This window comes from Fusarium odoratissimum, assembly GCF_000260195.1.
Source record: "Fusarium odoratissimum NRRL 54006 unplaced genomic scaffold supercont1.3, whole genome shotgun sequence".
NCBI classification, from domain to species: domain Eukaryota; kingdom Fungi; phylum Ascomycota; class Sordariomycetes; order Hypocreales; family Nectriaceae; genus Fusarium; species Fusarium odoratissimum.
The window spans coordinates 2065787-2081786 of record NW_022158689.1 but is presented as its reverse complement, the minus strand read 5'-3'; the positions used below and the strand labels follow the sequence as shown (position 1 = coordinate 2081786).

The 16000-nt window shown below is 48.1% G+C and overlaps 6 protein-coding genes across 8 annotated transcripts; 2 read left to right on the top strand and 4 right to left on the bottom strand.

Annotated features, from left to right (window-relative positions):
- Nucleotides 1–4785, top strand: FOIG_03111 (uncharacterized protein). 2 transcript variants are annotated; one of them, XM_031200774.1, is made up of 5 exons: nucleotides 1–237; nucleotides 311–1002; nucleotides 1059–2281; nucleotides 2330–4641; nucleotides 4755–4785. In XM_031200774.1, the coding sequence occupies exons 1-4, from the start codon at nucleotides 235–237 to the stop codon at nucleotides 4111–4113; spliced, it is 3702 nt and encodes a 1233-aa protein (XP_031070542.1). In that variant the 5' UTR covers nucleotides 1–234; the 3' UTR covers nucleotides 4114–4641; nucleotides 4755–4785. The 2 variants fall into 2 exon arrangements, with proteins under 2 accessions (XP_031070542.1, XP_031070543.1); XM_031200775.1 differs by lacking the exon at nucleotides 1–237 and having other exon boundaries at nucleotides 246–1002.
- On the bottom strand, nucleotides 4398–6880 carry FOIG_03110 (uncharacterized protein). Of its 2 annotated transcripts, XM_031200773.1 has the most exons (3): nucleotides 6486–6848; nucleotides 5861–6435; nucleotides 4398–5809 (listed from the first exon to the last, which is right to left on the bottom strand). In XM_031200773.1, the coding sequence occupies exons 2-3, from the start codon at nucleotides 6310–6312 to the stop codon at nucleotides 4735–4737; spliced, it is 1527 nt and encodes a 508-aa protein (XP_031070541.1). In that variant the 5' UTR covers nucleotides 6313–6435; nucleotides 6486–6848; the 3' UTR covers nucleotides 4398–4734. The 2 variants fall into 2 exon arrangements, with proteins under 2 accessions (XP_031070541.1, XP_031070540.1); XM_031200772.1 differs by having other exon boundaries at nucleotides 5861–6880.
- Nucleotides 6881–7070: 190 nt separating this feature from the next.
- Nucleotides 7071–8903, bottom strand: FOIG_03109 (alcohol dehydrogenase). Its single transcript, XM_031200771.1, has 5 exons — nucleotides 8512–8903; nucleotides 8329–8456; nucleotides 8118–8277; nucleotides 7593–8061; nucleotides 7071–7539 (listed from the first exon to the last, which is right to left on the bottom strand). The coding sequence occupies exons 1-5, from the start codon at nucleotides 8889–8891 to the stop codon at nucleotides 7333–7335; spliced, it is 1344 nt and encodes a 447-aa protein (XP_031070539.1). The 5' UTR covers nucleotides 8892–8903; the 3' UTR covers nucleotides 7071–7332.
- A 436-nt stretch (nucleotides 8904–9339) lies between these two features.
- FOIG_03108 (uncharacterized protein) lies at nucleotides 9340–11550 on the bottom strand. Its single transcript, XM_031200770.1, has 5 exons — nucleotides 11415–11550; nucleotides 11221–11363; nucleotides 10632–11168; nucleotides 10228–10582; nucleotides 9340–10180 (listed from the first exon to the last, which is right to left on the bottom strand). Exons 1-5 carry the CDS (start codon nucleotides 11497–11499, stop codon nucleotides 9522–9524), a joined length of 1779 nt encoding a protein of 592 aa, XP_031070538.1. The 5' UTR covers nucleotides 11500–11550; the 3' UTR covers nucleotides 9340–9521.
- A 184-nt stretch (nucleotides 11551–11734) lies between these two features.
- Nucleotides 11735–13065, top strand: FOIG_03107 (NAD(P)H-dependent D-xylose reductase xyl1). The gene is made up of 3 exons (XM_031200769.1): nucleotides 11735–11986; nucleotides 12036–12314; nucleotides 12365–13065. The coding sequence occupies exons 1-3, from the start codon at nucleotides 11882–11884 to the stop codon at nucleotides 12959–12961; spliced, it is 981 nt and encodes a 326-aa protein (XP_031070537.1). The 5' UTR covers nucleotides 11735–11881; the 3' UTR covers nucleotides 12962–13065.
- Nucleotides 13007–14775, bottom strand: FOIG_03106 (uncharacterized protein). The gene is made up of 3 exons (XM_031200768.1): nucleotides 14298–14775; nucleotides 13879–14251; nucleotides 13007–13828 (listed from the first exon to the last, which is right to left on the bottom strand). Exons 1-3 carry the CDS (start codon nucleotides 14577–14579, stop codon nucleotides 13143–13145), a joined length of 1341 nt encoding a protein of 446 aa, XP_031070536.1. The 5' UTR covers nucleotides 14580–14775; the 3' UTR covers nucleotides 13007–13142.
- Nucleotides 14776–16000: the final 1225 nt, after the last annotated feature.

Genomic DNA, 16000 nt, shown 5'->3' with positions numbered 1-16000 from the left:
GGGGGGGGGGCAATTCACAGCCTCGGTGAGAGGAAGTGATTGCTCACACTCGTCACTTATTAGGCAGCGCAATTGTCGACAGCCTCGTTCTGATTCGAGCGGCCATTTATACGCCGATCAGCCGCGCATTTCTTGCAAGGTTGCTTGCTTGCTTGACTTAGCTCTGTTCAGGGATTCCCCAATGTTTGGAACGACACCACGACTATCGAGCTTCCCCATTTTCGACGACACATCATGGTGAGTTTCACGGTTCGAACCTGTCGAGTCTCATTTACAGCGTGCAGCAGTTGACTAACAGTGGTTGAAATAGGGGTCCGAGAACCGTTCAGTAGCGCGCTACGAGACAACAGCGGTATACACTCATCCAGAGGCCAAAGTCGACATTGTTCTTGTCCATGGGCTCAATGGAACGCCCGACAAGACATGGACGGCTAAGAATGGAACTTTCTGGCCTCTAGACCTATTACCAGTTGCACTCAGAGGCGCCCAGGCTAACGTCCTGGTCTATGGGTATAATGCAGACGTCTATTCCAAAAAGAACAATCAAACAGCCAGCGACAGCTTCATTCACCAACATGCGCAGAATCTTATAACAAATCTGACTCTCCATCGCCAAAGCGAAGGCACATTCAAGAACCCCATCATTTGGGTATGCCATAGCCTGGGGGGCATCCTCGTCAAACGAGCTCTCCTCTACTCATCTGATGTTCGCGAACCTCACCTTGAACATTTCCGATCCATTTTTGTTTCGACCTTCGGCCTGGTCTTCTTAGGAACACCCCATGTTGGCTCAGATGCAGCTACTTGGGGTCTCATTCTTCAAGCCATGTCCGATGCAGTCATACCCAAGAGGTTTTTCGACTCTGAGTCGGTGCTTTTGAGGACTCTTAAGAAAGACAACGAAACCTTGGCGAATATCAACAGTCACTTTTTGGATATATATCAGCGCTTTGAGATTCATATGGTTCGCGAGAATCAGAAAACGGATATCAAGGGCCACAAGTATGTCGTCTTTCCCTCTTCGGAATCTTGGTCACCTAGCTAACTTTTTTTGATAGAATTTTTATTGTTGACGCCAACTCAGCTGGACCTCAATTGCCTGGTGTCACTTACTACGGGATAGAGGCATCGCACTCCAACATGTGCAAGTTCGATGGCACCAGCTCCCCAGGCTTTCGTAACATTGCCATCACTATACAGCAGTGGATTCAAAGGGCCCCCTCTGCTACCCAGGAACGATGGCTTGCTGAAGAAGACGAGAGACGAGCCCGCGCCATGATAAGGGCAAATGAGATTATGTCACCTTACACAAGTCAGACTCAGACACCTGTGCTGAGTCAAGATATATCATCATTCAAAGGGAAGAGACCAGTCCTGGAAGGATCATCTTTGGCGCTACTTAATAGAGATGAATCAATCTTCGTTCACCCAGAACGCTTCCGGCCCAACTCGCTCTTTAGAGGTCGACAGCAAGAGTTGCAGGATCTTCATACCATGCTCATGGACCGACAGCGCAGAGACCAAGGTACTTCTGCTGTTCTCATATGGTCAGTTCCTGGAGGAGGAAAGACGCATCTCGCCAGGGAATATGCTTTCAAGCATCGTCATGACTACTCTTGCGGCGTCTTCTGGGTACGCACAAAGACTCCTGAAGATCTCGAAGATGGATTCTTGAGGATTGCAAAACATGCCATGTCTCGGGCAGAAATTGATATACAGGACGAGACAACCCTCCAGAATCCGAGCAAGGTGATCCCCTTGGTTCGAAACTGGCTTGACCGATCAGAGAACTGGCTCCTCATCCTGGATGGAGCTCTATACGACACCCCCAATCTGAAGAATTGCATCCCTGATGCAAGAAACTCAAGCCTCATCCTAACGTCTACCGACATATCCATCGCGGGAGACCATCACTTTGACAATCCCCAGAAACTCGAACTCGGACCACTGGCTGATAACGATGCTCGGACGTTGCTGCTTGAGGATATGGACAAGAAGAGACCTTGGACTCAGGATGATCTCGACCGCGCTCTCGAAGTAGTTCAGTTGGTTGAAGGCCTGCCATTAGCCATCCATACCGCAGCCGGTCAGATGAAAGCTACCAAAGAGCCACTGGCAAAGTACATTCGATCTTACAAGAAGCGGCCCCGTACCGGCGGGTTGGGAGCTTACAAGGCTGTGCGAGAAAAGCTTAAGGAACGAGGGGAGACAGCGGCGCTTAACCTCATGTATTTACTCGCATTCTGGGGAGGGCGGGTGCCGGTCGAGATGCTGTCACTTGGTATGTTATCAGGCCGCCATCACTCCCGGAACGAAGCTAACTTGATAGGCCTGAAAGCACTTGATAAGCGCACTCCTGTGCGTTCCCATGACTTGATTGGTAAGCGGAGTCTTAACAAGACATTCACCGTTCTCATAGCGTTTGCTCTCATCGAGCGTGACGAGATAGAAGATGTCCCATCGGTGAGCACGCCCGGCGAGACGATCCCTAGTTCAAGACCAATGGAGCCTCTCGATGTGCTCAAGGTCCACGGCATCGTGCAAAGCTTCTTTCTCGAGGCCTTGAAGAAAGACGGGCAGTACAATTTTTGGCTTGAACGTGCTGCCGCTGTTTTCCTCGAGTCATTCGATCGGGGAGATAGTCGTGCCAAGAACAATAAGGAGATGGGCATTCCAGATGACTATAGAAGATATGCCACCCAGTGCCGAAGGATTTTGAAGCATCTTCAAGAAGTCGATAGGCCGAGTCTAGAACTCATGGCCGTTGAGCAAGCCTTGCAAGGCCGTTTCGAGGATATGCAAGTCAAGATTCGCACCTTGGCACGCTCAATGACCACAGACTCTGAAGGAAGATGGGTTCGGGGTCCTTATGTGTCGGTATTTGAGAAAAGCAACAGTGCTTCTCTGTCAAGCTCTTTTACCACTCCGGATGACGACAACATCGAGGAAGAAAAGCAAGCTCCTTGGGACTTGCGCACTAGTTTCCCTTCTCTGGAAGCAGACAACGATGTACCATATCCCTACGATAGTACAATGCCCGTACCGGTGTTCTATGAGGATGACGATACTCTAATGGGGAGCGTGGTCTCTCAGCAACGGCCAGCAGAAAGACGTTCAAGTGGCAACAGCCCAAGGGTGTCTGAACGTGACTTGAATGATAGTTGGACTTTGATCAGGGAACCAAGTGTCTCTCGATCAAGGCCACTCTTTGAGCCTGCCGAGCGCGTTGTAAGGCCGACAGTCAGAGGCCAGAGTGTGGGGGCTATTCCTCGACCAGACTCTCACCCTCGAGAGATAACTCGTGAGCGTGTTGAAGAAAACCCGTTCATGGGTTCAGGAGATGGCATAATCCCAACTATGGAGATTGCCAACGCAGACTGGCTCACCCATGATCGCATAACAGACCGTCCACGCGCAAGTCATTCGGATACATCTCTCGATGCAGATATTGACCAGTGGGCACCAGGCCTGCCTATCACCAGCCACTCAGTGAGCAGCCTCAGACCTGTATCTCATCGTCAGCAACCAGCATCTTATCATCGTCGTACTCTGTCTACTGGGGAGGTTTTGTCATCTTCATTGCCAAATAGCCTTGCAAGCAGCACCCTTCGACCACCCTCGTCGGGACCTGAAAATCACTCTTCTCAGCCGATGTCACGAAACTCTTCCTCCAGATCAGATCAACCTGTCTCGAGTAACCCTCCTGTTCCCATGTGGGCACGCCGTGTACCAGCGGCCACAGCCACAGAGCCCTCGCCACGACGTTCCACAAATAGTCCTGACAATATCTCTTTGGGGTATCAATCATGGCAGCTGAGGCAATCAGGGCCCTGGAATTCTGAAGGGGCTTCTAGGAGGGAAATCACCTCGAGCCCTAGACCAGAGGTGGAGGCGGAGGGCGCGGACATGGTGAGATCAGGTTCCGGAGGAATCCAATTCCACGGTCGCATTATTGAATTTGGAAGATTGCAGCCAGCAACTACGCAACCAGTCTATCCATTAGAAATCAGCGAGTCGACTCACGCTCTGGAAAGCCAGACTACCGCCACTCGAAGAAGACGGAACACAAATAGCCAACCTCCTGGTTATCCCCGACCAGATACATCACGATAAGAGCTCGGGAGAATTTCATGGACAAAAGGCCCCGGATGCAGCCAAATATGTATTATATGATGGACAAAGGATAAGGAGTAAATTTCAAAGACAGCGTTACGAGAACCCCTCACCAACATTTTTTGGTCAATAGACTTACACTGGAGATGCATATTGAATTAAGCTCTCTTTGGAAAGGAAGCTGAATGTCTCTCCTTCGCAATCATAACATGGTGGTGATGGTCCAGCCTAGTATCTGCCATCCTATTCCTATGCATCGATAGAACATGATGGTGGATATATTGTGGTCATTCAGTTAATTCCGTGAAACCATCACGGGTCATTATCCCGAGTCCTCATTGTCAACCATCATATTACCTGCCACGCTTTTCAGTAAGAGATGTGAGACTTTCTTCGTTATCAATGTATCGGTGGCTTCTCAAGCTCGCTAGGGTTCAACGAAGACGAATGCATTAACAACTAATACAATTTCACCAGTCGCATGATGTCCTTTTAATTATTAACAATACCATCATGACTGACCTTAGGGTATGTTCATACAAGTATACTGGCTGTAAACACTTCTCGATGCTTTGCCTCTTCTTTATCTCCTTTATCTGCTTATGTTTCGCCCTCTCATGCTCATAGAGTTGCTGTTCTAGGCACGCCGTTCTCCGAGACAAGCATTGGGGGTAATTCTACAGGACTCCGACCATTTCTGTAACTCCACAAACGGCTCACATCCTTCACACGGATTCCGTGGTCGTCACTAGCCTCCTTGATTCTGTTTGAGATCCCATGAACCTCGATCGGCGTTGAAGCATCGCCAGATCCAAATCCCTGCGTTCCAGCCCATGATATTTCGAAGGCTTCTCTCGCGTTGGCAGAGGCGCTGCCTTCTTCGCCGACCTTGATGGCCTCATTCATGAACTCATTGTCTTCATCAGCGCCCACATACTCTCCAGTTTTAGCATCCTTCTTCAAAGGGAACATGGCGTTTAGGTAATGCTGATTCATCTGGTGGCCACCGTGGCGGCCGTCTGCTCGAGCGAACAATCGCCCCTGAAACCGTGGGAGTTCTCGCGATTCCATCCTGTTTGTTGCAAAATGCAGTATGCCCCATATGGCAACAAAATCTGTACTATTGGCATAGTGCTCAACATGCAAGATGCACCTGTCTTTGGCAGCGGAAACAGATCGAGTCGACACACCAGAAGATTCTTTCCTAACCGGAATAAGAGCCTTTAGGGCCAGATCATCCTTGGCTTCGAGTGGGCTGCTAGAAGGAGAGTCGAAGGAGGACTCAGTAAGAACAGTGCTCATCGCTGATAGGGGTTTGAGACGAGCCAGCATCTGCGAAGACCGATGGCGATGAGGATTGTTGAAGTGATTGGCAGCGTTTCCAAAAGTATAAACCTCGAGTTTAGACATTAGATCTTGTGGCAGCTCCTGGAGCAACCAATCGAGAACCAGACCCCCCTCGATTCCTCCTTGGGAGTGTAGCACGAACACGACTTTGGATTTGCTTTCATCGTAGAGGATGTCTTTGAGAAGTCTGAAGCAAATTCTGACATCCCCAGTTGCGTAGCCAAAATTGCGCTGTACCAGACATTCAACAACATCAAATATTATTCCGCGAGTCTGGTTATGAATGCCAAGAATAGGCCGGCCGAAAGTCAGTGCAAGTCGGTTCAGGTTTGACTGCATCCAATGGTCTCTATAATCTTGTCAGTGGAGAATACCATGTTTTAGTTTGAGATTATCATACCCAACAGCAACGCCGTTCAGGAAAACCCATTGTTCATGGGCGTGCTCAGGCCGAGCCTTGGCGTACTTTTCATCCGAGGTATAAGTTTCCTTACTACCATTGAGAAGCTTACAGATGAGCCAGTTGGTAAACATGAAACCAGCAATACCTGTTGCCGCCATCCAGACTGGAAACACAATAGAGAATGGTAGGGCTATGATGAACCCTAGCTGCAGGAAGAAGAGAACCAAGTGAACGGCAACGCAGAATACGTTCTGAGGGGATGGATAGAGCTCATCAAAAACCTTGCATTTGAAGGGATAGACAGGCCAGATGACCCATGGCAGTGCCCATACATAGACAAAGAAATAGTATACGTCCTTGGCGAGAAGCTTGAAGGGGAAGTCGGTATGAGAGTAGTCGATGACGGATTCTTCGCCAATCTGAGAGCGATAGTACTGAGTTGCACCCATAGTGGTGATGCTATGGATGTATGTGAGGTTTTAGCAGGTTTTCATTGAGAATCGAAATAGTTGTTGGAAGTGGTAGGTTGACGTTGGGAGACTCGAGGTGTTGGCCTGTCCTTGTTTAGCTACCTACTAAGGCACTTAGATATGAGCCCGAATATGGAAGCAAGACAACTGACGTCTGAACTACTGTCGCGTGACAAAAAGTAAAGAACGAAGAGCAGGCGCTTCACATGGAACAAGACTGCTGACGTTCTTACAAGCAAAAGAGCTCTAGCTACTATATATTTACACAAGTAGGCGGGTTGGCAACTAAAATGCTCAGCCTTGTTCCATGTCGACACCCTCATCCCCAGATTTGGCCCAGGCAACGACGAGTAAGAGGCCGAAATACCATGTCAGATGCCCCCTTTCCAATGAAGAATGCGACGTCATCACACCAACTTGGCGCTGGGATCGCTGAGGCTTAGTGGGCTCGGCAGCCAGGGCATGGTTGTAGCTAACTGGAGCCGAGACGGATGAGAAGACGGGAAGGCTTGGGCTGTGAGCGTTACGATGTCAAGTTGTGAATATGGACTCCACTCATTGTATAAAAGACGATTGAAATTTAAACTCTAGAGGTCTATTATTGTACAAGACAAGGCCGTTGAAGATGTGGCGGTCAATGAATTGTTTCAGTGTCTGCTCCACTAATACGATCCCAGTATCATGGATCCATAGACGGGACCTACGCCTAAGTTTATAGGGTAGCTGCACAATACTATCTTAATTTCGTATGGTACTGAAGCCAAATCGCAGGATAATAAGTCTTGAACTTGTACTTTAAGAGCATTAATGTTTGCAGAAGAGATATTTATGCATCAAGACGAGGTAGTGGGTTTATTTGAAGTGCAGTTAATTCACTGAATTAACTGTAGACACAATACTGCACTGAATAGGATTTATCGTGAACGTCGAAAGCCAACCAAAAAAAAAGAGCATCATGACAAGACCTTGTTTTGATCCCAACGGCTACCGCTAAATCTCCTAAAAATACGTTGTCTCGGTCTCATCCACAATTTGCACCTTGATGCACCCATTCTTAGGGTCTGCCGATAAAGTCAATCCCTCAAGAGCCTGTTCCAGAGGGAAAACATGCGATACCAACTTCTTCGCATCTATTAAGCCCCCCTCAATACACGCAATACCTGCAGGCCAGGTATCCTTGTATCTGTTGATGAATCGAAGTTGAATCTGTAACCTATCATTAGTGTCCCACCTCAGCACCAACAGTCTTGATTACATACCTCAGCAAGAGACAAATGCATGAAAGGCAGATTGTTCATAATCGACCTGCCAACACCGACAACCATGAGAACACCCCCACGACGTACCATATACGCAGCGGAGCATACACTGCTTTCGATACCGGTACACTCAAACACAACCCTAGGCTGAACATACTCTGTCTCACCGAACAGCTTCCTCACAGCCTCACCATTCTGCTCGTTGCTCTTGCTAATGTCAACTTGGTACGTAATAGCTGTGGGAACGAAATCCTTTGCAAAAGCCAGTCGTTTGGGTTCGACATCCGTGATGACGAGGGGATGGGCTCCAGAAGCTCGCGCGGCAGCGAGAGCAAGAAGGCCAATAGGACCAGCACCACAGATCACAGCAGGCGTTCCGAGGGTGATCGGGGCTGAGTTTATGCCGTGGAGGACGACGCTCAGGGGCTCGAGAAGGGCGCCCTCGGCGAAAGAGACACTATCGGGAAGTCTGAAAGTCATTAGTTCCTCAATGCTTTCATGCCTGAAAATTCCACTTTGTCATACTTATGAAGCCATTTGGCAGGATGAACCTTGTATCGCTGCAGAGTTCCTGCATAAGGGTAGACTCCGGAGAACTGTACATCTTCACAGAGATTGTATCGGCCGTCTTTACACAGAAAGCAATGACCGCAAGGAACTCCAGGCTCAACAGCCACTCGGTCGCCTAGAGATTCGTATAAGTAACAATACTTCATTTTCCTCTTTTTTTGCTTACCAGGTTTGAGATCTGTAACATCCTCACCAACACGAATCACAACACCAGCGGCCTCATGTCCAATGATACAATCACCATCAAATACAAGGGAACCTATACATCCTGTTTTCCAAAAATGAACATCAGAACTGTCCGAATAATCAGCAATCAATACCTCTTGCTACTGATAATTCCTTATCTCACCCGCAAATACCAGTGGCCTTGATGTGAAGAAGAACCTCGCCAGACTTGGGTGCATACACAGGCGCATCGACTCTTTTCAAGTTGTGATCTGCCGTGACCTGTAAGGATGGGTTCGGTAGGGGAGCCTTGAGAGTTTGAGGATCGCTAGGATAGCCGTTGAGCTTGACCTTGAGCTCATCAACTACTGGTGTTGCATCAAGGGTGAGGGGTTGCGAGGCTGCCAGCGAACACATCGTGATGGGATGTAGCTCGAAGATTGATTGATGGTTTGAGGAGAAGAAAGGTTCAAGGAGGACTGTGGAACGAAGAAAGAGTGAAAGAGGTACCAAATGAGAAAATAAAGGCCATCTTTGTCTTATTCCACCCCATTTTACTCGCATACAACATTGTCCGTGTAACAGATGGTATTCTACAGTATATTACAGGCTTGGAGGTTATCGTCTCTCCACTTCTCCACCCAAAGACTAGTGGAGGGCTTGAAGTTGCCTATTCTGGACGTCAACAAATTCCAATCAAACCTCTATTCGCCACGGTACATTGATTTTTGTAAGGTTCCATTTATGCATCTCTTGAAGCACCCCAAGGTGAGTCAAATTATAGGCTCACTCTTCAAATGGTCTTGTGAAAGATGGGTACGGGAGACTTGCAATGTAGGCCGGGAACATTAATGAAAGGAAATTTGTGAAGAGCCACAAAGAGGACCTTAGCTGACCTGACCATATAAGAAAGAAGTATTAATAAATCAGACTTGTTTTGTTTATGATAGGCTTAGAGTATGTCAACTCAGTCTTAAGAATACATAGCTTTGGATGCGTTAGGCTCCGTGATTGTTAAATATATACCACCTAGGTAGTTGTTGAAATCATGTACATAGAAAGTTAACAAGTAATACTCTATTCTCTAACGATATATAGAGCTGGCAGCTAAAATCATGACCAATAGATACACCGGTCCTCAAGCTTAAAAGCATATATACAAAAAGACGAAACTTACTCAAACAACCAGCGTTCTCAATCTGGCTGCCACTCATGCATCAGTTGCGCTGATAGTGAATTCACATTCCATCCTGTCAAAGACCCAATGCGATCAATCCCACGCAGAATAGCATGCTGCTGGGGCTCATAAGTCATCCGCTTAGCAGCAAAATAAAAAGACGCCAACAAACTAAAGTCCCAGCTGGTCCGCGTGTCATTATTCAGGCTGATACCACAGATTCGCTGAGCATGCCATAGTGGTGACAGATAGATGTTTCGACCATGCTCCTTCGGGAGAGTACGTGGCCGATTCTGTAGGAGCAACAGCATCGATGTATGGTACAACTGGTTTGCCAAGATCGCTGCCCCATTGGTAAAGAGCACCAGAGGGAAGAGTTGTTCGCCGTCTTCAGTCTCGAGCATGGGTTTGAAGTTCGTGGGACGGTTTGCGTACCACTTGTGAAGAGCTTCAGAAAATGCTTTCCATCTGTGGGCGGCCGGAAGGCGGATCGTGTCAGGATCAGTTTGAATATCACCCCCGAAGCAATAATTCAGGACCTCGGCACACAAAAGAACAGGTTCTCGCCCGCATCTGAGTGGTTCTCTACTCAACATGCCTATAGGTGAAGAAACTTCGCAAGAGACGATGGAGGGTATAGGGACTGAAGAGCCGTTCATAAGACCGACAGAAACACCTGAACTCGTTAGAAGTTGCCTTGAAATTTATGAGACGAGAACTAACCCAGGCGTAGAACCATCCAAGACACAGCCAGCGCGGCAGTGGGGTGATGTAATTGGAAAGAAGTCGAGTTGATTGTCTCATAGCCAGTACTCTTTGACGGGCTTAACCAGGAGGTTGGTTGTGTGGCGAACTGTCGGCGGAGGGTGGTAAAGGTGAAGACCAGCACGCGGCAAAGGATTTCGATGCTAGAAGTGCTTGTATCGGGTACTAAGGACTGCTCATTTGGATCAAGCTGGGTACGATTTCCAAGAGTTTCCAAAGAAAGGGAGAGGAGAGAATCGAGAACACAAATAGAGTCCATAGCAACACGTGGGACAAACAAACCAAAGGTCTGGTCAGGATCGTTGATATCAAGCTGCGAGACATGTTAGATCGTTCCCAGAGACAAGAGGGGACAACTTTACCCAAGGCGCAATATTGTATCTGTAGTGTCGTAGCAGCTCAACAGCACGATCCTGTGGCATATGAAGACAATTGGGGAAGACATCTTCACGAGGCTTATCGCTCACATCGAATTGCGCATTCTGTGGAAGCTGTCCGAACAGTCCCCCATTGGTGCCGGTTTGAGATACTGTAGGTGCTGAAGGGGATACATAGTGATCGTTACCTAGAGCGAGGAGTCCGTCGAGGGCAGTTTCATACGCTGCATTGGAAGGCGAAATAACGATATTGAAGTCTACAGAGTCTTGTAGACTATGAGAAGGAGCTTGATGGGATGTGACGTAAGTTTCAACGCTGGGGCTGATTATCGCTGGTGGCGGAGGCTGATCGGGCGGTTTTGTTTGTTGCGAGGGTTCTTGGTGTTGAGAAGTATTCTCCTGCGCTGCAGCAGTCGCATCTACCTCTATATATGAACCCTCGGACTTCTCAGGCTCGCTCGAGGCGAATTCGTTATGCTGTACATGTGTACCAGATTTCGTTGCTGTTTCTGGTACAACAAACTAGTTCTTATGTTAGCAGACATGTAACAATGGAAGTCCTCGATCAACATACCCTCAGCTTAGCATACGATTGTTTTGCGTTACGGGACCCCGAAGACGTCTTTGCATTCTTTTGAAGAAATGACAACTTGGTGCCGTACTGACACTCGAATCCACCATCAACACAGCGTTGACACGAAGGTTTCCCTTCATCGCCTGAGGTAGAATTAGTAAGTGTCCACCCTGGCAATTAGATCATTGACTTACATTTTCGTCTTCGCACCCTGCACTTGAAACACCCTGTCCTCGTTCTCTTCAAGCGGGTCTTTGCCTCATTCTCAGCGTCTCCCATGGCAAATAAAGTGTTTATATGAAAAAGACTGCAACTCCGAAGTGGGAAAGTTGAAGCCTTTACGTGGGGTGGGACCTGGGGAGATGGGGTATGACATGGGGTTTTCGGAGCCGATCTTGACTCGTTAGCTTCACAAATATTACCAAATGAGGAATAACTAAGCGTCGGGAAACGGCAGGGATCATGCTACTGTATATGATTTGGGTCAGTAGTCAATCAGTTTTGATACTATCATGACAGATGTTTCGAGGTATTCGTCAAGCGGAGACTGGAGAGGCCAAAATGGATAAGAGAGCAGCTCAAGAAGCTCTCTCCGAGTTTCGTTTCCTCCTCTTTATCTTTTGTCACCACCGGTCACATCTTGAATCTTACATCACTCATAATGGCTCCCTCTACCGTCAAGCTCGCATCTGGCCACGAAATGCCCTTGGTTGGCTTTGGCCTCTGGAAAGTTCCCGCCGACCAAGCAGCTGAGACAGTCTACAATGTGAGAACCCGTACTTCTTCACGATTCAACTGTATTAACAACCATATAGGCCATCAAGTCCGGATACAGACTCTTCGACGGAGCATACGATTACCAAAACGAAAAGGAAGCGGGCCAAGGTATCCAGCGCGCTATCAAGGAGGGACTTGTGAAGCGTGAGGATATCTTTATCACCACGAAGCTTTGGAATAACTACCACGCGAAAGAACATGCCCTTGCTTTTGCCAAGTCCCAGAATGAGGCGTGGGGTCTTGGATATATCGATCTGTATCTCATTCACTTCCCGGTTGCCCTCGAGTATATTGAGCCTGAGAAGCGGCGCTATCCTGTACGTTTGATCTGAGTCCTTCTTGTGCATGTGGGTTAATATTCGTCTAGGCCTGGTGGATGGATGATCAGGGTACTGTCAAGCCGGCTAACGTCCCCATCCGCGAGACATGGGAGGCGCTCGAGGAAGTTGTCGACCAAGGTATCGCCAAGTCCATCGGCGTGTCGAACTTCCAAGCCCAGTCCCTTTACGATGTGCAACGCTACACGCGTCACCCCATATCCTCTCTGCAGATCGAACACCATCCCTACCTTGTCCAGCCAGACCTGATTGCCATGGCTCAAGAGAACAACATCGCTGTCACAGCCTACTCATCATTTGGGCCCCAGAGCTTCAAGGAGCTCCCCGGCATCTTCTCTAAAAGAGCTCACGGTGCCGAGCCTCTTCTTGAGTCTAGTCTCATTAAGGGCATTGCTGGAAAATATGGTAAGACTCCTGCTCAGGTTCTGCTACGGTGGGCGACGCAGCGCAACGTTGCTGTCATTCCCAAGTCAAACAACCCCAGCCGCCTGGCGCAGAATCTGGATGTTGTGAGTTTTGACCTTTCTCGAGAAGAAATTGAGAGCATCTCTGCTCTGGACCGCGGGTTAAGGTTCAATGATCCTGGCTTTTATCTTCCTAACTTTCCTCTCCGTATCTTTGCTTAAGCTAGGGACTGGGTGGTATAATGCAGCTATAGGATGAAATGAATGATCTGGATTTTAAATACATGAGACTCATAACTTATTACTTACTGGATGCCCCTTTCGTTTGACTGGTAATGCTACCAACTTCAGCCGTTTCCCGTGATTTATTTCTACAGTAGTGAAGAGAGGAGACGGTAAAATCTCATCTAACCTTGTAACCCCATGCGTGTTCAAGGTCGGCAATGCGCCAATTAGTTGCCCACCCCGTCATCGCCTCTATGCTCAGAATTAACTTGGAAAGAAGCAAGTGTTCCGACTTGTGACTGAGAAGTCTCCCTGCAATCCAAAGTGGCTGGATGGCATTATTGAGGCAGCCTTGATGGGGGTTGGTCAAGGAAATGCCGCATATACATTTAGCATGCCAGATGGAAGATCCTGTCGGTCCCACGTCAAGCTTGACCTCCCGAGGTTTCGACCCTAGCAACAGTGTGCAGGCTGTGTGGTAAAGCTGATTAGATGAGATCCCAGCCCAATGAACAAAGAGAATCTGAGGGAATGGTCGACTTTCAATGAATTGGACAGGAACTACTTCTGCCGGTCGATCCTCCAACCAAGATTGAATATCGTGCCAGAGTCGTAGCCATCGTCTTTCAAAAGTTGCAGAATCGCAACCATTGTTCTCCCCAAGCTCGACATAGTGAGTTCGGTCAGCAACGAGCTCACAGACTTTAGAGCAGAGATATACTGAGTAATTGGCGTGCATATCTGGTGAGCGGTGGTCTCGAAAGATATCAGCGGCGGAGTTTGGATCTGAGCCAGGAGGTAGCCATTTGTCCAGTGGTACCAATGTGCCTTGAGTTCCATCAGAAATGAGCGCACCACATAGATCTAAAACAGAATCAATGCCGAAACATGTAACTTTGACGAATATTACAAACCCATTCTTGCATAACACCAAAAGACAGCTTGAAGGAGGCCGCCACTGAAGCCGTTGACATCAAACGAATCGAAGAGGGCAGCACACCCTTCGAGGTGACGGCGCCAGTCTTGTGGACTTGCGGACATCATTTCTAGACAGCAGAGAATGACGCATATCGGGATTATAGTGAGGTCTCGGGCTTGAAGTAAGGGGTTAAGGAGACGAATAGCTTCTTGGTAGAGTTCTAGACTGTCGAATGAATGCTGCCTGGCCTCTTTACGCTCCATCTGGCGAGCGGACAAGGCGAGTACTGCATACAGAAGAGCCGGGCAACTCCGAGCAAGAACTGGTACTTGAACAGTGAATGCCCCGTTACTATCAAACATATCGAGCTGTAGCGTGTTAGTAACTGAGTAAACACACGCGTGACGTAAGTACCCAGGGAGCTACTTGGGCGACATAGTTCTTGAGGTATTCAAGTCGTCGTCCGGAAGCAAGGGCTGTCTTCGTCTGAGCCTGAGCTGCCAGTTCTTCATCAGTTGGCCCATAGTTTCCAAGTGTAGGTGAAGCTTCGCGGGATGGTGCTGCAGTCTGAGCTGTGTTGAAGATGAGGCATCGAAGTTCTTCCTGGTATGCGAGATATCCAGGATCTTGGACAAACTGATCCAAGGGCCAGCTATTGGAGGGCGACGAAGAATTGTCTGCCATGAAAGACGCCATACTGATAAGTTCACACGGCTGGACGTGCTAGACAAGGATACCGCAGTATACAGAGACTTCTTCTGTAGTCAACAGTTTTTTGAAAATGGTCGATGGTGAGAAGGCCGTTTGCCCTGTGATAGATTGCATTTGCAGTAGTAAGGGAATATTCTGGCGATTATTCAAAACAAGATTGATCTTTTCACAGGTGGGATTCTGATATTGAATGTGCTAGAAGCTCTGGACTAAGCTTAACTGTCCCTGGCTGTGCGGGGTTGGCAGCGCTGACCTTAGCTGGTACAATTACCGGGTATACGCACTTCGGTTCTCTACATGCCGTTCAGTTTGAAAACATGAAGCTATCGCGACCACGGCACATTGGTATAACATGTCTTCTACCAATCTCTAGGTCTGAGTCATGGAATTCATATGGAACTCGCTACTATGCGACGATAACAATGTAACCAATAACGCAGGGTCAGGGAGAACTTCAAGCATTCAGTGGGTATCGATCGGATTAACCAGAGCAACAGTCTAGCTGCTACTTGCTATAGTAGTAAAACGACACGATGAGAAATGGACAAAATACTAGACTCTATACGTATGAGCAATATTGCAGAAAAATGATTGATCAATTCCACATACAACTTGCTAACAGATAGTGAATAGTACCAAGCGCATCTTATCCACCCAATGTCTCATGTACCTTGCAGCTGCAACAAACCAATGATGAAACATGTCCACTCCGAGAGAGAACCAATGTCGATATCCAGTCTATCGGAGTTAACTATCTGTTCCTGGAAAATGTTCGAGATGATCGCGATACTCGGCGGTCTATCTATCTATGTACGCTTTGGCTTTTTGCTTCAGCTTCTGTAAGACAATGAGCGCCATCTTGGCCATGCATGGTTTGGTGGTTCTGTTCAGTTTGTGGCGCGTGTTTGCAAATGATGGTATGTCACAGTTCCACGAAAGGGTCGTTCACGGAAAGAGATCCGAGAGTAACTGCTGCTAGGTTCATTGTTTACAAACATCTTGAGTTAATTATGTACCATCTCACCGAGACCAACTCAATAACGATAATTCACTACCTCGGAGAGGAGCCTACCCGTGAGCACAGACACAGACGTTGTGAGCTGAATGCAACCAAGGCTCTCTTCTAAGCTTAGTCTGGCCACATGGCTTCGCAAGGGGTCAACCGTGTTCCATTGCTTCTGATTCTGATCTGGAACGATGTTCCTCAGAATCCCTGTTCTTTTGCCCCTTTCGTGCCCACTCGAGTAATCCCACCGAAGAGGAACGGCGCCGCGGCAGATGAAGATGCTCACGCGCATTCGGGGAACAGTAATAACGTCCGTCACCCAAAGACTGGCCACCCCCACAGACCGGCCACCCCGACCAAAACACCAAGAACCGGATATCATGATCAATTAACTAATTAT

Bases quoted from the DNA above. Each gene is read 5' to 3' on its own strand.
- FOIG_03111 (XM_031200774.1), top strand. The intron at 1,003-1,058 runs GTATGTCGTCTT...TTTTTTTGATAG, and splicing joins ACGGATATCAAGGGCCACAA to AATTTTTATTGTTGACGCCA. The intron at 2,282-2,329 runs GTATGTTATCAG...CTAACTTGATAG, and splicing joins GGTCGAGATGCTGTCACTTG to GCCTGAAAGCACTTGATAAG.
- FOIG_03110 (XM_031200772.1), bottom strand. From the start codon at position 6,312: ATGGGTGCAACTCAGTACTATCGCTCTCAGATTGGCGAAGAATCCGTC. The intron at 5,810-5,860 runs GTATGATAATCT...ACAAGATTATAG, and splicing joins CTGAACGGCGTTGCTGTTGG to AGACCATTGGATGCAGTCAA.
- FOIG_03109 (XM_031200771.1), bottom strand. From the start codon at position 8,891: ATGCGAGTAAAATGGGGTGGAATAAGACAAAGATGGCCTTTATTTTCT. The intron at 8,278-8,328 runs GTAAGCAAAAAA...ACGAATCTCTAG, and splicing joins TGTTACAGATCTCAAACCTG to GCGACCGAGTGGCTGTTGAG. The intron at 7,540-7,592 runs GTATGTAATCAA...GATAGGTTACAG, and splicing joins TGCATTTGTCTCTTGCTGAG to ATTCAACTTCGATTCATCAA.
- FOIG_03108 (XM_031200770.1), bottom strand. From the start codon at position 11,499: ATGGGAGACGCTGAGAATGAGGCAAAGACCCGCTTGAAGAGAACGAGG. The intron at 11,364-11,414 runs GTAAGTCAATGA...ATTCTACCTCAG, and splicing joins CAGGGTGCGAAGACGAAAAT to GCGATGAAGGGAAACCTTCG. The intron at 11,169-11,220 runs GTATGTTGATCG...CATAAGAACTAG, and splicing joins AATCGTATGCTAAGCTGAGG to TTTGTTGTACCAGAAACAGC.
- FOIG_03107 (XM_031200769.1), top strand. From the start codon at position 11,882: ATGGCTCCCTCTACCGTCAAGCTCGCATCTGGCCACGAAATGCCCTTG. The intron at 11,987-12,035 runs GTGAGAACCCGT...ACAACCATATAG, and splicing joins CAGCTGAGACAGTCTACAAT to GCCATCAAGTCCGGATACAG. The intron at 12,315-12,364 runs GTACGTTTGATC...ATATTCGTCTAG, and splicing joins CTGAGAAGCGGCGCTATCCT to GCCTGGTGGATGGATGATCA.
- FOIG_03106 (XM_031200768.1), bottom strand. From the start codon at position 14,579: ATGGCGTCTTTCATGGCAGACAATTCTTCGTCGCCCTCCAATAGCTGG. The intron at 14,252-14,297 runs GTACTTACGTCA...AACACGCTACAG, and splicing joins TCGCCCAAGTAGCTCCCTGG to CTCGATATGTTTGATAGTAA. The intron at 13,829-13,878 runs GTTTGTAATATT...ATTCTGTTTTAG, and splicing joins TTGGTGTTATGCAAGAATGG to ATCTATGTGGTGCGCTCATT.